This window comes from Toxorhynchites rutilus, chromosome 3 (assembly GCF_029784135.1).
Source record: "Toxorhynchites rutilus septentrionalis strain SRP chromosome 3, ASM2978413v1, whole genome shotgun sequence".
NCBI lineage: Eukaryota > Metazoa > Arthropoda > Insecta > Diptera > Culicidae > Toxorhynchites > Toxorhynchites rutilus.
This window is the reverse complement of record NC_073746.1, coordinates 36,681,977-36,699,923: the sequence shown is the minus strand read 5'-3', so window position 1 is coordinate 36,699,923 and position 17,947 is coordinate 36,681,977. Positions and strand designations below refer to the sequence as shown.

The following is a 17,947-nucleotide window of genomic DNA, read 5'->3' as shown; positions in this document are numbered from 1 at the left end:
ATCTCAGTTGGTCGCATGCAAGAATCTTCACAGTTTTATGCGAAGAATTCGATGCCATTCTTGAGTACATCATCTCGTATCAAACCTATTTCAGTGATTACGCCGTCGATTCCTACGTTACGACAGGGTATGTATACGAGATACTCAATCGCTTGGGTCCGACTGGAGACAACAATTCGTACTTTGTCTAGCTCCATCCGAGCAATCTCGGTAACCTCGGAGATATTCTTTGTCAGCTATTTTGGGACGTTTAGATTTTCGTCTTAAAGGAAAGATGTTTTTCGTATTTATTTGCTCGTCATAAGTTTATTTATTGTTCTCCAATGTATTTGGGGAATTCGCGAGCCTTTTCGCTTATCAAATTTAGCACTTACACAATAGATTACCAATATAGCAGGCGGTCAAATAGCGCGTACTTAATATTCATATTTTATTACGGTAATTTGTCAGGTGAACATCTACACACAAAACAACTTCTGTACAAAACTCGGACGTGAACCTCGCCTAGCTTACCAAAACGGACACCAGCCGATATAGCACTGGCAGAGGTTTTCATTGTTCGTTGCTTGCTGTATCAGCAGATCGACCTGTCTCTGCACTGGATCCGGATCGATGTTGAAATCCTTTCCGGTCAGTTTTTGCTTCACTCGGTCCACAATCGCCCGAGCCTTGTTGTTTGTTGCCTCCGCCGGATTCGCAATGCAGTTGCTTCCCTGGTCGACCACATCGGTGGCTCCAACACCGCCACCCCCACCACCGTTTGCGTTCTGTTCATTCATTCGCAAATTACGCGCATTGATGGTTAGCAAATCTAACGTTTCCTCTATACTCTCAGCTGTGCTGTCCACATCGGTGGCATTCTTCGAGCGTCGATTCTTATCCGCATCCAGCAGTCGCCAGTTGAGCAGCGGATCGTAAACGAAGGCCTCCAGCACCGCCATCAGGCTGTCCTTGTTGCGTCGGAGAACGTGCATGACACTCTCGCAGGTGCGACGATACGTACCTTCGATGCCGGTCACCTCCATTGCGTTGATCAGCATGCGCGTCAGGCGGAAGGGAATCTTCTCAGGGAACTTTTGGCGGGTCATGGCCACCTGTGGGAAACGTAGAGGATCAGAAAAACATTCTTTTGTATTGATGATTGAGTTTACGGTTATTTAGTTGTGGATTGAACGGAAATACATTGTTGTATTGATTTCTTCACTCCGACCAAAATATTCTAGACTTTGGGTAACAGCGGGATCGCTGGTCGCGGGAAAAATGCAATTATGGTAGTTGGGTATAATGGTGGTTGAAGGTCGAGAAATTCGTACTTTCTTTAGATGGAAAACCAATCCTAAACTAATGTTTTCAAAGAGTTTCTTGCGAGTAATCAAATTTAGTGCCATATATTTTCGAATGCGTAAAATAGTTTATTTATTAATTAATACCGAGCCATTCGCCCTGTCCACAATTGCATCTAGTAACGGAACGCACATCTAACGTCTTTATGGAAGCCCCCAAACCACCTGACACAGTCGAGCATCCCAACTTTTTCACTTGTGCCGATTTTAGCAACCACCGTTTCCAGCGATCCAGGACATTATAAGGATAGTACAGTTCTTCTATCATACTCAGCTGGATTGTTAAGTGAACCGGAATGCACTGATGAAAGCTCCATGGGAACCCCTAGTCCACTCGACACAGTCGTGCTTTTTGATCTATCCTGTCGTCGGAGTCGTTCCGGTCCTGCTGTCGATGTGCGGCCAGGGGCTTCCCACCTGCTCAAGGCAAGTACCAAAAAGTTACCGATCTCGATCCTGCTGATGAATCCTCGCCTTCTAGCGTACGTTGGTGTAGAAAAATGTGTGTTTATTACCAGAATGTTGGTGGTATTAACACCTGCATCAACGATTATTTGCTCGCTTGTTCTGATGATTACTACCACATCATCGCTTTGACGGAAACTTGGCTTGATGACCGCACTCTGTCCAATCAAGTTTATGGGCAAAACTACGAAGTCTTCCGAACGGACCGAAATCAGTTCAACAGTATTAAGTCATCTGGAGGTGGCGTTCTGATAGCTGTCCATCGACGTTTGAAAGTCCAGCTGATTGCTGAAAACGCATGGTCGTGTGTTGAACAAGTTTGAGTTTCGATAAAACTAGCAGCGAGAGTTCTGTATATTTGCGTTGTGTATTTTCCTCCCGATCGCATTCGAGATACCGCATTGATCGACGTTCATGTACAATCGCTGTCAACAATAGCTGCACGTGCGCTTCCAGCAGATGAAATTATCATCTTTGGTGACTTTAACCTCCCATATCTAAAGTGGCGAATAGGGTCTGGAAGATTTCTGTTCGCTGATCCGGCCAAATCGACATTTCATGCGGGTACGAACGCTTTATTAGACGGCTATAGCTCCAACTTGCTTCAGCAAATCAATTCCGTTAGTAATGAGAACGGCCGCATGCTCGACCTTTGCTTTGCGAGTAAAACTGACGAAGCTCCAACACTATCGGTAGCACCAGCGCCTCTTGTGAAATTAGTACCTCATCACCCTCCACTATGTTTGGCACTGGCAGACTCTGCGAATAGTTTCAGCGCCGTTCCTATCGCCTTCGACTACGATTTTAGAAATGCTGACATCAGTAGCATAATTAATGTGCTCTTGAATATTGACTGGAACGCAATTTTGGACAAGGACGACGTAGACGGTGCTGTTCAAACCTTCACGAACATCATGAGCTACCTAATTGACAGGCATGTTCCTAAGAAAAATAGACATTCATCTACTCACCATCCGTGGCAAACCATCGAAATTCGACGACTCAAAACTGCCAAGAGGGCTGCACTCAGGAGATATTCAAAGAACCGTCTCCCAATCTTCAAGCAATACTATTTACGACTGAACCATCAGTACCAAAGAACGTGCAAACGATGCCATGCAATATATCTACGTGGGGTTCAAAGAAAGTTTAGAAGAGATCCAAAATCATTTTGGAAATACGTCGATGAGCAACGTAAAGAGTCGGGACTTCCATTATCTATGTTCCTTGACGGACAAAGCGCGTCTGATGTTCAAGGGATTTGTAATCTTTTCTCAGCGAAGTTTTCAAGCATTTTCTCAAATGAGAGCCTTTCTCAAGAGCAACTCTCAGTGGCCACAAGAAGCGTTCCACTTCAGAACAACTCTTTTTTCCGCATCGATGTCGACGATTCAATGCTGATTGTTCAAATTGAAATCCTCGAAATCTGTTGGACCGGATGGAATCCCATCATTGATTTAAAAAAAATGTGCTGTTGGATTGATGTCTCCAATGCGGATTTTGTTCAGCTTTTCCTTGTCAACGGGTATCTTTCCGTCGCTTTGGAAGAGAGCATACATTTTTCCGATCCATAAAAAAGGGGACAAAATTAACGTTGATAACTATCGAGGAATCTCTGTCCTGAGCGCGGTTTCTAAACTTTTTGAACTCGTAGTTATGGGACCGATATTTTCCCATTGCAAGCAATACATTTCCATCGATCAACATGGATTCATGCCGAAGCGTTCTACCACAACGAATCTTCTCTCTTTCACAACGTACATATTCGATGGAATGTCCAATGGTGTGAACCAAACGGATGCTATCTACACCGACCTGTCAGCCGCCTTCGACAAAATCAACCACGATATTGCGGTGCAAAAGTTAGACAAGCTTGGTTTCAGCGGAAATCTCTTGCATTGGTTGAAATCCTATTTGACCGGACGCTCTCTCACGGTGAAAATTGGCGATGGCCTCTCTGTTGAATTTTCGGCTACATCAGGAATACCTCAGGGAAGTCATCTCGGTCCCTTGATTTTTTTGGTCTACTTCAATGATGTAAATCTAGTATTGGAGGGCCCTCGGCTTTCCTTCGCAGACGATTTGAAGCTGTTTTTCAACGTGAAGTCTGAGGTTGACGCATTATTTCTCCAACGGCAATTGGAAATTTTACAGATATGGTGTGTGAACAATCGTATGACACTGAATCCGAATAAATGCGATCACTTTCTCAAGAATAAAAGATCCAATTCATTTCGACTATCATCTTGATGGTGTTCCACTAGACAAAGTCGAATGTGTGAAGGATCTGGGTGTTTATTTGGACACCAAACTCAACTTCAAAGCACATGTCAACTACGTTGTAGGTAAAGCCTCCCGCAGCCTTGGGTTCATTATGCGTATTGCGAGAGATTTCACCGATGTCTATTGCTTGAAATCTCTATTCAGTGCTTTAGTTCGCTCTACGCTGGAATATTGCTCATCGATTTGGAATCCATTCTACCTGAATGGAGTCACCAGGATTGAAGCCGTGCAGAAACGGTTTATTCGGTTCGCTTTACGGCATCTACCGTGGAACAACCCTCATCAGCTTCCAAGTTACGAAAGCCAATGCCAACTAATAAGTCTAGAAACGCTACATGTACGGAGAGATCTAAACCGCGCCTTATTGATGTATGACGTCTTGATGGCTAGGACAGAATGCCCAGTGATCCTCGAAAACATCAATTTTAACATTCAATCTCGAACTCTACGAAACTACTTCTTCCTTCGAGTACCTTTCCGTCGTACTAGCTATGGATGCAACTCAGCCGTTCAAGGCCTGCAGCGGCTGTTCAACAAAGTAGCTTCGGGGTTCGACTACCATATTTCACGAAGTGCGGTTCGGCGAAATTTCATTGTTATGATAAGAAATTTTCATTAATATCATTAGGACAGAAAGTGTCTGTTGATTTACCAAATAAATAAATAAATAAATAAATCGACAATGCCGAAAAATTGATAAAAAATTGGGCTTCCCAATATGTTATTTTTTCTAGGAGGTCTTTCTAAGACTTTTGAAGCAGTTTATCACCAATTGAACGTCGTTTTAAATAAAGCTCATCCAGATAATATTTGAGATTTTTTTTTTCAAAAGCATTCTTGTTTTGATATAGGACCACGTCTTTCATTTCAATACCGGGGTGTAAAATCGAAGTTTCGAAAACGAAAGCGTTACGCCGGAGACCGAGCGTTAATAGCTCCTAAACAACTGAACGAAATGGTATGATAAACACTTCATTCGAAAGATAAAATGTCTTTTGATTCAAAAACTTGTTCCAATAGTCTTAACATTGCTTACAAAACAGGATATTGAAATCACCAATCGGTATATAAGCGAGCGCCGATCGGAAATCCACTCCTGTGTATGTCATTCGTACCGGCAACACGTGATTTTTTACCGCTCTCGCTTTTAGCTATAGTCAGGTAGTTTTCTATTTTTGTTTTTCCATTTTTTTTACCCGCGCTGGAAGTGGATTCGGCGTCACACGCTTTAGCGTGCTTGGTGGATATCGCCAAGGAATTCAACCTGGGTCGTGGACGTACGACCGAACCAGCTACTGATGCCCCGAAAATGAAGGCCCGCACTCAAACCAACGCCCCAACGGATGAAACAACGAATCGTCTCCTCCAGAGCAACTTGTACTCGGTACTGCCGGAAAACTCTGAAGGTGCTACAATCATAAAGATGTCAACAACCTCAAAACCGAGCTCACTCAACAGAACCTCCAGTCACGTTTCAAATTGTGCAGCGTGGAAACTAAAATCGTGTGCTCCAGCATGCAGGAATATACTAAGGTCGGTTCCTTTTTGAAATCGGAAGGAGTTGAATTCTTCACGCACGATTTGCTGTCGGCGAAACCACTGAAGGTGGCACTACGAGGACTACCACCATCCGAAGCAACTGACGTTCAGTCTGAACTAATGCAGCGCGGACTAAAACCAATGGTCGTCTATCCAATGACTAAACGAGAGTCGACCAATCAGAGCTGCCGGGATCAGTTGTTTTTGGTCCATTTCGTTAAGGGTTCCACTACCATTGGTGCTCTAAAGGAAATCCAGGATATGTTTCAAGTCATCATCACTTGGGAGCGTTACCGACCGCAGCATCGTGACGTGACACAGTACCTGAACTACCTTTGGTTTGGTCATGGTACAAAAAACTGCCATATGAGACCGCGCTGCGACAAGTGTTCTGGTTTAGAGGCGAATGAACTGCAAAGTTTAAAGCCTCTTAAAAACAAAGAAACAAACAAGTGTTCTGGTGGCCATCCCACTGAGTCCTGTGGTCAAGCAGATGACATCGATCCGAAATGCGCGAACTGTGGCGAGAATCACCGTGCCACAACCCGCACCTGTACCAAGCGAGCAGAATTCATCGACATCCGTCAGCAGTCAACGATAGAAAATCAGCCTGGTCGTCAACGCAGTGCTCGTCTTCCCCCAGCTTACACTGAATCACGCTATCCTGCGCTTCAGCCACGTCGAGTGGTTCCGAACCTGGAACCGCTTCCTTTAAATAATCATCGAGCTTCAGCTCCGATCTCTTCAAACAAGCAAGCGGTTAATACTGGCTACTCAGCTCAAAGTCGCCTCAGCATAGCAGCAACTCAACCAAACCAAGGATCGGCCCGTCTTCCAGGATTGTCGTATGCTGGTGCCGCTGCCAGTACGCTTAATGACGATTCACCGTTTACAGCAGTGGAACAGGTCGAAATCATGTCTGAGGTGATGATTATCATGCGCACCTGTCGTACCAGAACACAACAGCTTCAAGCTGTTACATCCTTCATCAACAAATATGGACCGTGAATTTATCAGTCGCCAACTGGAACGCTTGTTCGATTAAGAACAAACACATCGAGCTTCTCGATTTTCTCAACTCTAAGGAAATCGACATCGCTATTATTACTGAGACCCACCTAAAGCCGGAGATCAACGTTTACTTTTCCGATTTCCGACTTCTGAGGACTTCAGTTCCGGAGGAGGAGGAGTGGCTATTGCTGTGAGGCGCAACGTCACCTGTCGTCTACTGAAAAAGTTTCCGAACGAAAATTATCGAAGCCATTGGAGTAGAAGTAGAGTCATCTGTCGGTCCTATCAACATCATCGCCGCCTACTGTCCTAAGCAGGTCAATCAACGGAATGGTTCAGCAAATGACTGTCGAAACGACATTATCAAGCTGACACGGCGGCAGACGAGGTACATTATCGGCTGTGACCTTAATGCTAAACACGAAACTTGGGGCAACAGCAGACGTAACCGGAACGGGATCATCTTGGGAAACGATCTTCAGGAGGGCCGCTACAATATCTTGAGCCCTGACTCCCCAACTCGGCTGTCGCGATCTGAGGCCCATGCGACCATCGATTATTTCATCACCATCATGGGAAGCAACGCCTCTCAACCGGAGGTTTTCCAAGAGTTGAGCTCTGACCATTTTCCGGAGGTCCTAGAGATCGGTTCCGGCGTGAGCAGACATCAAAACACTCGAAGGGATTATCACCGAGTAAACTGGGATAGATTTAAACGGTGTGTGGATGAGAGCATCGACTTCGATCAAGTCCCTGCGACGACTGAAGACATCGACCGATCACTGGAAGAGATCGAATCGGCGATGGCACAGGCTCGTGAACAGCACGTTCGGATCATTCCCCAGGTGAGCCACCCCTTAATCATTGATTCTACTACCAAATACTATATTAAAATTCGTAACATATACCGGAGGCAGTATCAGAGGACTGGCCTTCGGTTCTTCAGAACAAATTCAAACAATCTTTCCAAAATTATTCAAGCCAGACTCGTAGAGCTCCGTAATAGCAACTTCTCAAGCTTGCTTCAGTCTCTTCCAGATTGTGCTCGTCCATTTCGGAAACTAGCCAAAGTTTTGAAAATCAAACCTAGAACTATTCCTCCAGCGATTGGAGCATGTTGTCGCTGTTGTGGTGAAGATAACTTTGTTCATCATGAAAGCGCTAATGAACGGTATCACCAAGGCCTGTTTGTGCACCTTAGGCCAGAAGGGAATCCATCAGGAGGAGAGTGATGCCACTGAAAAGGCGACCAAGAAAGTACCAGCATCGAAAATTGGTTCCACTTGAGGCATCGGAGCAGCCGCCACATACACACATACACGCGCGCAAATCTTTTCGTTTGGTTGCTATCCAGCATCGAGAAGAATCTGGAAAGATGCTATCGTTGCTGAAAAATAATCTGCCAGTTCCCCTTGGAATTGAAAATTACACTCATGCGAAAGAGTTTATTTTAATGTTTTCTATCCATATATCCTGCGACCAAATACATTTGGTTTTATGATTTTTTAATCAAGTGCAATTACGGGGTTTTAAAAAAAAATATGTCGATGCCAAATGTCTTCATATGGCATGAAGCAAGATCTACTGTCATCGCAAAATTTGTTTTTTCAAAAATCGACGACTTAGTCGTTTTCTCGGAATACAAGGTAAAACATATGGTTTAAGGCGCAAATAAAAATGGCCATCTCGATTTTTCATTTCATCAATTCCTGCGAAATGTTGTTTTGCGCGATAAAATACCCTGTGCAAAATATTAGCTCAATCTGACTTCGTTTTAAAATTTAAGCATCCGTGATCGTTACGAAGATTGGACCCTCAAGTCTGCTGCAATGTTAAATCCAAGAAACTTCTCCAGTTTAACAAGCATCAACTTTGCATATGAAGTGTTCGATGGGGTTTTACAATATCTGGAGAACAATTTCCGTGCCCTAAAAGTAAAATTATTCCGGAATGAATGACCGTTTCAGAAAAAGAATATTTACAAAATTGGATGCCTAAAAGAATTAACAGTTCGCTCGTATTTCCTTGTAACTATCTCACTATGCCTCACTCCTCGGCATTCGTTTAGCGATTTTTTTTGGTTGAGTTCAATCAGAATAAGAATAAGCTTCTAGATCGAAACGAAACGATGAACGCTATTTGAAGATCAAAAGCTTAGATTGAATACATGACAGCAGATCGAAAATGTTAATGTACATTTAAAGCAAATGTAGTATTTGTAGTAAATAAATGAAAACATGGAGTTAGTAAATAAATGTAACATTTCGTGAAAATAGTTTTTTTTTCATGCTAGGGCACTATGGTCATGCTACTGCAGTTCAATACAATGGTCCAATGTACGTTGCAGTTCTTTCAGAAGGAAATATATTGCAATAGATTGTTAGAGATTGGGGCGAAAATCTCTTAAATCTAATAAAAAATGACTTATTTTTCCAAATTGTACCCCAAATATTAGGCTGTCAAAAAAGTCCGGCGGTATTTTTTTTGAATTTTCATTTGTTCATAAAATTAGTTACAATCATCTGTTTTAAGTCAAATATGCGCCGTTTTGTTCGATGACTTGTTCCCAACGAGATGCCAACTTCATAATACCCCTGTTATAGAAACTCGCTTCCTTATTGGCAAAAAACTCGGATAGCCAATTTTCACAGGCCTCTTTTGTGGCTAACTTCTGACTACCTAGCTCGTTCGCCATGGACAAAAACAGGTGGTAGTCACTTGGTGCAAGGTCCGGACTATACGGCGGATGCTAAAGAACCTCCCACCCGAGCTCCCGGAGCTTCTGGCGCGTCACCAAAGAAGTGTGTGACCTGGCGTTGTCCTGATGGAAGACAATGCGGCTTCTTCTTCATGAGTGCTACCTTCAAGCGGTCCAGTTGTTGGCAGTACAGGTCCGAATTGAGCGTTTGGCCATAGGGAAGCAGCTCATAATAGATTATTGCTTGACAATCCCACCAAACACACAGCAGAACCTTCCTGGCCGTTAATGAGGGCTTGGCCACCGTCTGAGCCGCTTCAGCGGGCTTCGACCACGACCGTTTGCGCTTCACGTTGTCGTAAGTGACCCACTTTTCATCGCCAGTCACCATCCGCTTCAGAAACGGGTCGATTTTGTTGCGATTCAGCAGCGATTCACATGTGTCGATACGGTCAAAGATGTTTTTTTGCGTCAACGTGTGTGGCACCCATACATCGAGCTTCTTTGTGAATCCAAGCTTCTTCAAATGGTTAATAACGGTTTGATGACTTATCCCCAGCTCTTGGCCGATGCTACGGCTACTACTATGCCGGTCTTTCTCGGCTAATTCAGCGATTTTGTCGCAATTTTCGACGACAGGCCTTCCGGAGCGTGGCGCATCTTCGACGACCTCTACACCAGAACGAAAACGTTGAAACCATCGTTGTGCGGTGGAAATGGAAACTGTATCGGGTCCATAAACTGCACAAATTTTATTGGCAGCTTGAGATGCATTTTTGCTTTTGTCATAGTAGTACTGTAAAATATGTCGGATTTACTCTTTATTTTGCTCCATATTTGCGACACTATAACTCACGAACGACTTAACCAAACAAAACACTGTCAAGGACAATATTATAGCGCGCAAAAATACCTTTCCAACAAGCTATAGTATGACTCGATACATTGAATACACTAGAACTACGCGCTTACGACACCTCGCGGAAATACCGCAGGACTTTTTTGACAGTCTAATATGTTTTCTACGTCAAAATATAAATATGTTAAAACAAATTTGATTTTATAGAATCCTTCCATCCGAGAATATTTCCGAGACAAGTGAAGCACGAGTTAAAATATAGCTAGACGATATAAATGATGAACCGAAAACACTTCTTCACAATCACAAGTATTTGAAATACTGAAATACTCAGTTGTTTGTTATAGCTCGACAGGAAAACTCTTAGTTGACCTAATATAAACTCACCTCAAAGCAATCGCCGAAGTCGATGTGCAGTATTTTTCCGCTCAACCGATCCAGCATCAGATTCGACGGATGTCGATCACCCAATCCGAGTATGTAGCCCACCATCGACATCACGGCAAGTGACCGCGTATAATTGGTCCTCCGATCGAACCAAACCTCCGATGAGGGACTCTTCAACCAGAGCAATTTTGCCAAATCATCCCCTTTCGTAAGCTCCAGTGCATACTCAAACACTTCCATCTTCTGCATCAGAATCAGATGATCGTAATCGGGAGCCATCCTCAGCATAATCCGGTGCTCGATATTCAGCATCGTCTTCTTCTTATCGCGATAGTCACGAATCAGCGTGTGCAGGGTGTCACAATGAGGCACCCATCCGATCAAGCCCGAATTGGTGCTCAACGGAATAACCGCGTATCGTTGAATCGTCAGGTTCCGTCTGAATGTGTCCGGATCGTTCAGCAAGAGAGTGTTCACCAAACCGAACAGCTGCATCACACGCTCATCCTGTCGCAGATCTTCGTGACCCTTGAGAAGGAACATGTACTCTTTCCCGTTGGAGCCCCGGATGCAAAGCTTGCGTGGTCTCTGTTTCGATGTGATCACTTGCAAATTGGATTGTATGCTGGCGATGCGAATAAGCTCCTGTCCGGGGGTATAGCTTCCCGGCACAGCCAACTCCAAATCACGGCAAGCGAGCAGCTTAGGGCTAACGTACTGAAGCTCGAGTGAGGTGAGCTGTGGCAGTTGTCGTGAAATTCGCCGGAAAACGTGATAGTAGAGGTCCCACGCTTGGTTCAGGTCGCGGATGTTTTTGGAGGTCTGCAATTGAACGGGAAATAAAAGTCATTACAGAAAGACGTTGTTGTGAGCAAACCCCGTTGGGTCGATGAAGCAGAAGAAATGTAGAAACTGGGTGACAATGAAACAAATGACAGTGCGAACAGAAATAAATTAGGCAAACAGACAAACAAAAAATAAGCTGATGAACAGGAAGAACATACAATAGACAGACGTCAACAGTTATTCTTGAAAGAGAATTATGAAACTTACTGTTAAACACACGAATTACACTGATTAATGGATAAGGGATAGAAAATGCGAGTCCAAAATTAAAACTACATTGAATTATACAAAAATTAATAATCTCCCGGGGAGAATAATTTAAGATTTTCTTCCACTCTTCATCACCCTCTCTATGATAAATCTATGAATGGCTTCGAAAAATTCCGGAAAACGAGATGCACCAAGCAAGTAAAGGAGTTGGAACTTCAACATGCTCAAAATAACCTCCAAACAACACCACGTAACAGTGCTGCCTGCTTTGAACCGGACTGGAAGGAAATGAGGTTGAATGTGGAAAAATGTGAGTCGACATGACAGTGTAGTTTATTCTGTAAGGACTGCTCACCACACACCCAACCGCTGCATTATCTTGCAAATCTACTTCTTCCAATGCCAAAGCAAGATTGCCCGAGCTGTAGGGGAAGTGGGGACATAGTGGTCACCCTAAGGAATATACCCATTTCCAACGCCCACATACCGATTCAATTCCCGTTTCTCGAAGAATATTCTAGTTCAACTCATTGTATTTCAAGATAGCAAACGACTTTTACTATATAAATTCAAAATAGTACTCTTTTCATCATTAGAATCGTTTTTTTCGTCCAAATTTAGTAGTACATGTATGAAATAAGCTTGGGCTATTCACCTAGAGTCTCAATTTAAATTTTCTCTTGCATACAAAAATGAAGTAAGAAACACATAACGTTCCCCACAATGAGGCTTGGTTTAGTTGGAATGGCATATTTATCCAGATTCAAAGCCACAAAAAGATCATCTTCAAGAGTAGAATGTGATGAATATTGTAAGTTGTTATTCACCGATGACCACTTTGTCCCCAAACATCAAAATAATGCTATGCTAATTATCCCTGTGATTAAACAAAATATCTGTTCACCTCTCCCAGAATATGTGAACAGTCGTCCAAACTGATGATTTGTCCAATGTATCCGCGGATAATGTACAACCTGTTCCAGCTACCAACGCCATCGGCCGGGGAATGGCCGAGAGAGGATTCAAATTTTTAGCCGAGAAGAGCGATCATATGGTGATATGCGGCCACAGACATCAGGATCAAACTTCCAGGATACAGCTATACAAAGAATACATTCCTTGCCTAAAAACGTTAAAAATCCTCGGAGTGTTGGTCGATTACAAACTTAGCGGAGAAAGCATTTCGAGGAAGTTAAGAAGAGCTGTGCCACCCAGTTGATCCTTCTGAAGACTATTGCCAAACCGCACTGGAGCAACGACAGTAAGATCCGGTTATGGGTGTCCGAAATTATCATCAGCAGCCGTCTCACCTATGGTCTCGAGTTTACGTGTTTGGTTGGAAATAAGTTCCCAAAAATTCACAGACACTACGGACTGTCTCCGGCCTTGTGCTATCAAAACCAGCTGCCTCTGTCTGCGCTGAAATTCTGCGCTTTCTACCTAATCATCGACTAGGCCATCGTAACTAGGACTGCCAGTTCTTTGTCGAAAACTAGACTCATCTGACACGATCCTGCCAAAAAACTCTGGTTTGGGAAGAACTAAGTTGTAAACCTAAAAGCCATCATGGCATCATTGATATCGTCTCCACGAAATCAAGTATAGGGAAGGCTCCAAAGGATCATCAGGAGTCGGATTTAGGGTAGCGACGGTTATAACAGATTGATTCCCGGCAAACAAGTTGCAGACATCTGCCAGGAGGTTCGCAGGGAGAGAGCAGGTTAAGGGCTCGATTGCAGGGATCGAGGACGTGAAAATGATGCGAGAACAACGAATCCTGTCCTGACTGAGGACCAGCCACTGCTCGGTCTCGCATGGTTTCAACGGAGGACCTTTCTATCTACTCTGCGCCCTCTGCCAAATCAACAACATTTCCTGCGTGGTTGCCCGAGATATGATAATCAGCGAAATCTGTATGGAATCAGCGAGAGTGTACGAGACATCTTAAGCTACGATTCAGCGATGGTGCAGCGCTTTCTGCTATTCAAAAGAGGCCGAATTGTTCTTCAGGATCTAACGTGTGAACAATGGATCAGCCACGAAGATCCTTGTTCCATCCTCTCCATGATGAAGGGCAATGAGAACACTTCGGCATCTTCAACGGCACGGCTTCCTCTCCACTGGCCTGGAGCCATGATCCGAAGACATCATTGCTATCTGGTCCAGCAAGTAGGCAGCAATCGGAGAAATACCAGTATTTTTTGTTTAATTATTTAAAAATTGTTTTATTTTTTTATTTCGTCGTTATTCAAGTTGAAATAGTTTTTTGTTCATGTTCAAATTTATGCAATCAATTTATGTTAATATTTTATGTAAGGCGAATTATCTTGGTTTATCCACTCGTTTGAATGCTTTAGTTCAGCGTACCTGTGTCAAATCAGGTATTCAAATGTTTCCAAACATATAATGAAATAGTCTTTTCCATGATTAGCAGTAGTTTAATAGGATATTTTTACGGATTCACATGTTTTAAAGGTTGATAAAATCCATCTATTGGTGTCAATGCGCCCCCTACAAATGAGCTAGCTTTTAATCAACTACCAGATGATTATTTGGTGCTGGATTATAACATTTACAAATATTGTGAACATCATGCTTGCACTTTGAGCGAAGCTCAAAGTGGTGCGCGACCGAGACGCAGAGGATACAATTCAGACAGATTTATCACACACGCCACACAGCAGCGGCAAGTATAAGTTTGTATATAAGTATAAGTATTTTTCTTTTGTCCTCCTATCATTCCTTCTACCATCTGTGCTCGATTTACACCATTGTTCATCTGTGTGTTTACCAAATCGGCAAACGTTGGCATTAGGGGTGTCTATTTTTTCTTGGTTACATTACCGTTGAAATTTTATTGGAACTTTTTTTTCATTTTAGAATTTTATATAAATAAAATAAATTAATATAAATATTATCCGCAGCATAACCTTATAATATTTATTTTTTTACTTATTCATTTTGATAATTATTATATTCTGTTCATATCGAACAGTTGGCCGATTTTTCTAATATGGATGAGGGCGGAAAGGACCCCCCGTTGACGCAATTGAATATTTCTGATACCGAATCTCCTCCTGAAGAGCAGGAGGATGAAGCAGAAATTGAGGTAGAAAATTCTGTTTACGAAGTTGATAGTTCCGAAGATGAGGAAATCGACGAGAAACAGGATTTTCGTCCTAAAGAATACCCTGAAGGCTCCAAAGGCCCATTCATTGTGTACTTTAGACGAAAATCCAAACCTCTCAATGTCATTCGTATCTCGAAGGAACTAACTCAACATTTTTCTGACGTTACCGAAATTACACGGATGGGGCCAGACAAACTACGAGTTGTCGTCTCAAGCAGGACCCAAGCGAACAAAATAACGCGCTGCGACCTCTTTGCGATTGAGTATCGTGTATACGTACCCTGTTGCAACGTCGAAATAGACGGCGTAATAACCGAAAAGGGTTTGACCCGAAAAGAGATAATCGATGGTGTCGGTCGCTTCAAGAACATGTCGGGAAGATTCTTGCATGCGATCGACATTGTCACATAAAAATGACAAAAGAATTCTCAATCGGACAAACTCTTTTCGTGTGACTTTTGAGGGTTCCGCCCTTCCAAATTACGTTGCAATAGGGGCACTTCGTTTACCTGTTCGATTGTTTGTACCCCGGGTAAAGAAATGCAACAAATGTATGCAACTCGGTCACACGGCCGCCTATTGTTGCAATAAAAAACGTTGCGCAGATTGTGGAGAGAGCCATGATGAGAATCCTTGCGCGAAAGAGCACAAGTGTCTTCATTGCGGCGGGACTCCTCATGATCTTATTCAATGCCCGGTGTACAAACAACGAGGGGAAAAACTCAAGCGTTCCTTAAAGGAACGTTCCAAGCGGACTTTTGCAGAAATGCTTAAGAGTTCCGTGCCAACGACACAGGACAATCCCTACTCCATTCTGCAGAACGACGAGCCTGTTGCTGACGCTCCCAATGCCGGATGTTCCGGTACATCGCAGGGTGCCATCAGGAAAAGAAAAATTACTTCTTTTCCATCACTCCCCAGAAAGAATACCGAAACTTCCCAAGTTGGAATGAAGCCTCGAACTGAACGTGCTGAGAATAGGCCGAAGCAAGTACCTCCCGGTTTACGTGGTCATGCTACCAATCAGGGGTCCTCAGCACTTCCCGGAACAACAACGAACACGTCTGTTCCATTTTCGCGGTCGAAGCAACAGCCACTACCTGGCCTGCTTGCGCTTTCAGACCTTGTGGATAACATTTTAAATGCTTTAAATATAAATGATCCTCTTAAAAGCATAGTATTATGTTTGCTTCCGGTTGTGAGAACATTTTTGAAAGAAAAATGTGGCTTTTTAGCAGCGTTCATTTCCCTCGATGCCTAATTCAGCGCAAGAGGTCAAGGATTTGACCACTGTCATACAGTGGAATTGCAGAAGCATCATCCCTAAACTAGACCAATTTAAATTTTTAGTTCACAGTTCTAACTGTGATGTATTTTCTCTCTGTGAAACATGGCTTTGTTCAGCCGACGAGCTGAATTTTCATGATTTCAACATTATTCGCCTAGATCGTAACGACTCGTTTGGTGGCGTACTATTGGGGATCAAAAAACGTCACTCCTTCTATAGAGTCACTATCCCATCGATTACAGGCATTGAAGTTGTCGCTTGCCAGATACAAATCAATGGCAAAGAACTCTGCATTGCTTCGATATATATTCCTCCCAGGACTACGGTAGGCCGCCATCAGTTCTTTGATATTATCGAGGCATTGCCGGAGCCGCGGCTAATCTTAGGTGACCTCAACTCCCATGGAACAGCATGGGGGTCACTCTACGATGACAACCGTGCCACGTTGATTTATGATCTGTGCGACAACTTCAACATGACAGTTTTAAATACTGGGGAAGCAACTAGGATAGCCAACCCTCCTGCACGGGCAAGCATGCTAGACATATCTCTCTGCTCTTCTTCATTATCCCTGGATTGCACATGGAAGGTAATCCAAGATCCCCACGGTAGTGATCACCTACCAATAATTTTATCGATCGCCAATGAATCAAAATCTAGTGAGTCAGTCGATATTGCGTATGACCTCACGAAGAATATTGACTGGAGAAAATTTGCAGAATTAATATCTGAAGCAATCATTTCGATGCATGAACCTCCTCCCCTTGAAGAGTATAATTTTATATCAAGTTTGATTTACGATAGCGCACTTCAAGCTCAAAAGAAACGTGTACCGGCTACCACTTTCCGGCGTCGTCCTCCATCACTTTGGTGGGACAAGGAATGTTCAAAGGTCTACCTTGATAAATCATCCGCTTTCAAAAAATTCAGGAAAACTGGATTAGTGGAATGGTTTCGAAAGTACCAAGCTCTAGAAGCAAAACTAAAAGGTCTGATTAAAGCAAAAAAGCGTGGATATTGGCGGAAATTCGTCAATGGTTTGTCAAGGGAGACCGCTATGAGTACTCTTTGGAATACGGCTAGGAGAATGCGTGGCTGGAACCATACCAATGAACGTGAGGAATACTCTGACCGTTGGATTTTCAAATTTGCAAGGAAGGTTTGTCCCGATTCTGTTCCTGCACAAAGCGTCGTACGCGATATTCCGCTCCAATGCGATTATGAGAATTTTTCGATGGTAGAATTCTCAATTGCCCTCCTCTCATGTAACAATTCAGCTCCGGGGTCGGACAAGATTAAATTCAACTTGTTGAAGAATCTTCCCGACTTGGCAAAACAGCGTTTGCTGAACTTGTTCAACAAGTTTCAAGAGCTGAATATTGTCCCGCATGACTGGAGACAAGTGAGAGTGATAGCCATACGGAAACCCAACAAGCCGGCTTGCGATCACAACTCGTATAGACCGATTGCAATGTTATCCTGTATTCGCAAATTGTTAGAGAAAATGATTCTACTTCGTTTGGACAAGTGGGTCGAAACGAACAATTTGCTGTCAAATACGCAGTTTGGCTTCCGCCGAGGTAAAGGGACGAATGATTGTCTCGCGCTACTATCTTCTGAAATCCAAATCGCATTTGCTCGCAAAGAACAAATGGCTTCCGTTTTTCTCGATATCAAAGGGGCATTTGATTCAGTTTCCATGGAAATTCTCTCAGAGAAGCTTCATAATCGTGGACTTTCACCAATTCTGAATAATTTCCTGTCAGAAAAGCACATGAATTTCTCTCATGGCAACTCAAAATCTTCTCGTTACAGTTTTATGGGCATACCGCAAGGCTCCTGCCTAAGCCCCCTCTTGTACAGTTTTTACGTCAATGATATGGATGAT

At 43.3% G+C, this 17,947-nt stretch overlaps 1 protein-coding gene across 1 annotated transcript in view; it reads right to left on the bottom strand.

The window, feature by feature from the left end:
• Positions 1–280: 280 nt before the first annotated feature.
• Positions 281–17,947, bottom strand: part of LOC129775553 (serine/threonine-protein kinase Tor) — a 40,032-nt gene continuing 22,365 nt past the window's right edge. The window contains exons 5-6 of the mRNA XM_055780408.1: positions 10,586–11,407; positions 281–1,094 (exon numbers count right to left, since the gene is read on the bottom strand). Of these exons, the coding sequence (XP_055636383.1) occupies positions 510–1,094; positions 10,586–11,407 (1,407 nt within the window). The 3' untranslated portion in view covers positions 281–509. The remainder of the gene's footprint in view (positions 1,095–10,585; positions 11,408–17,947) is intronic.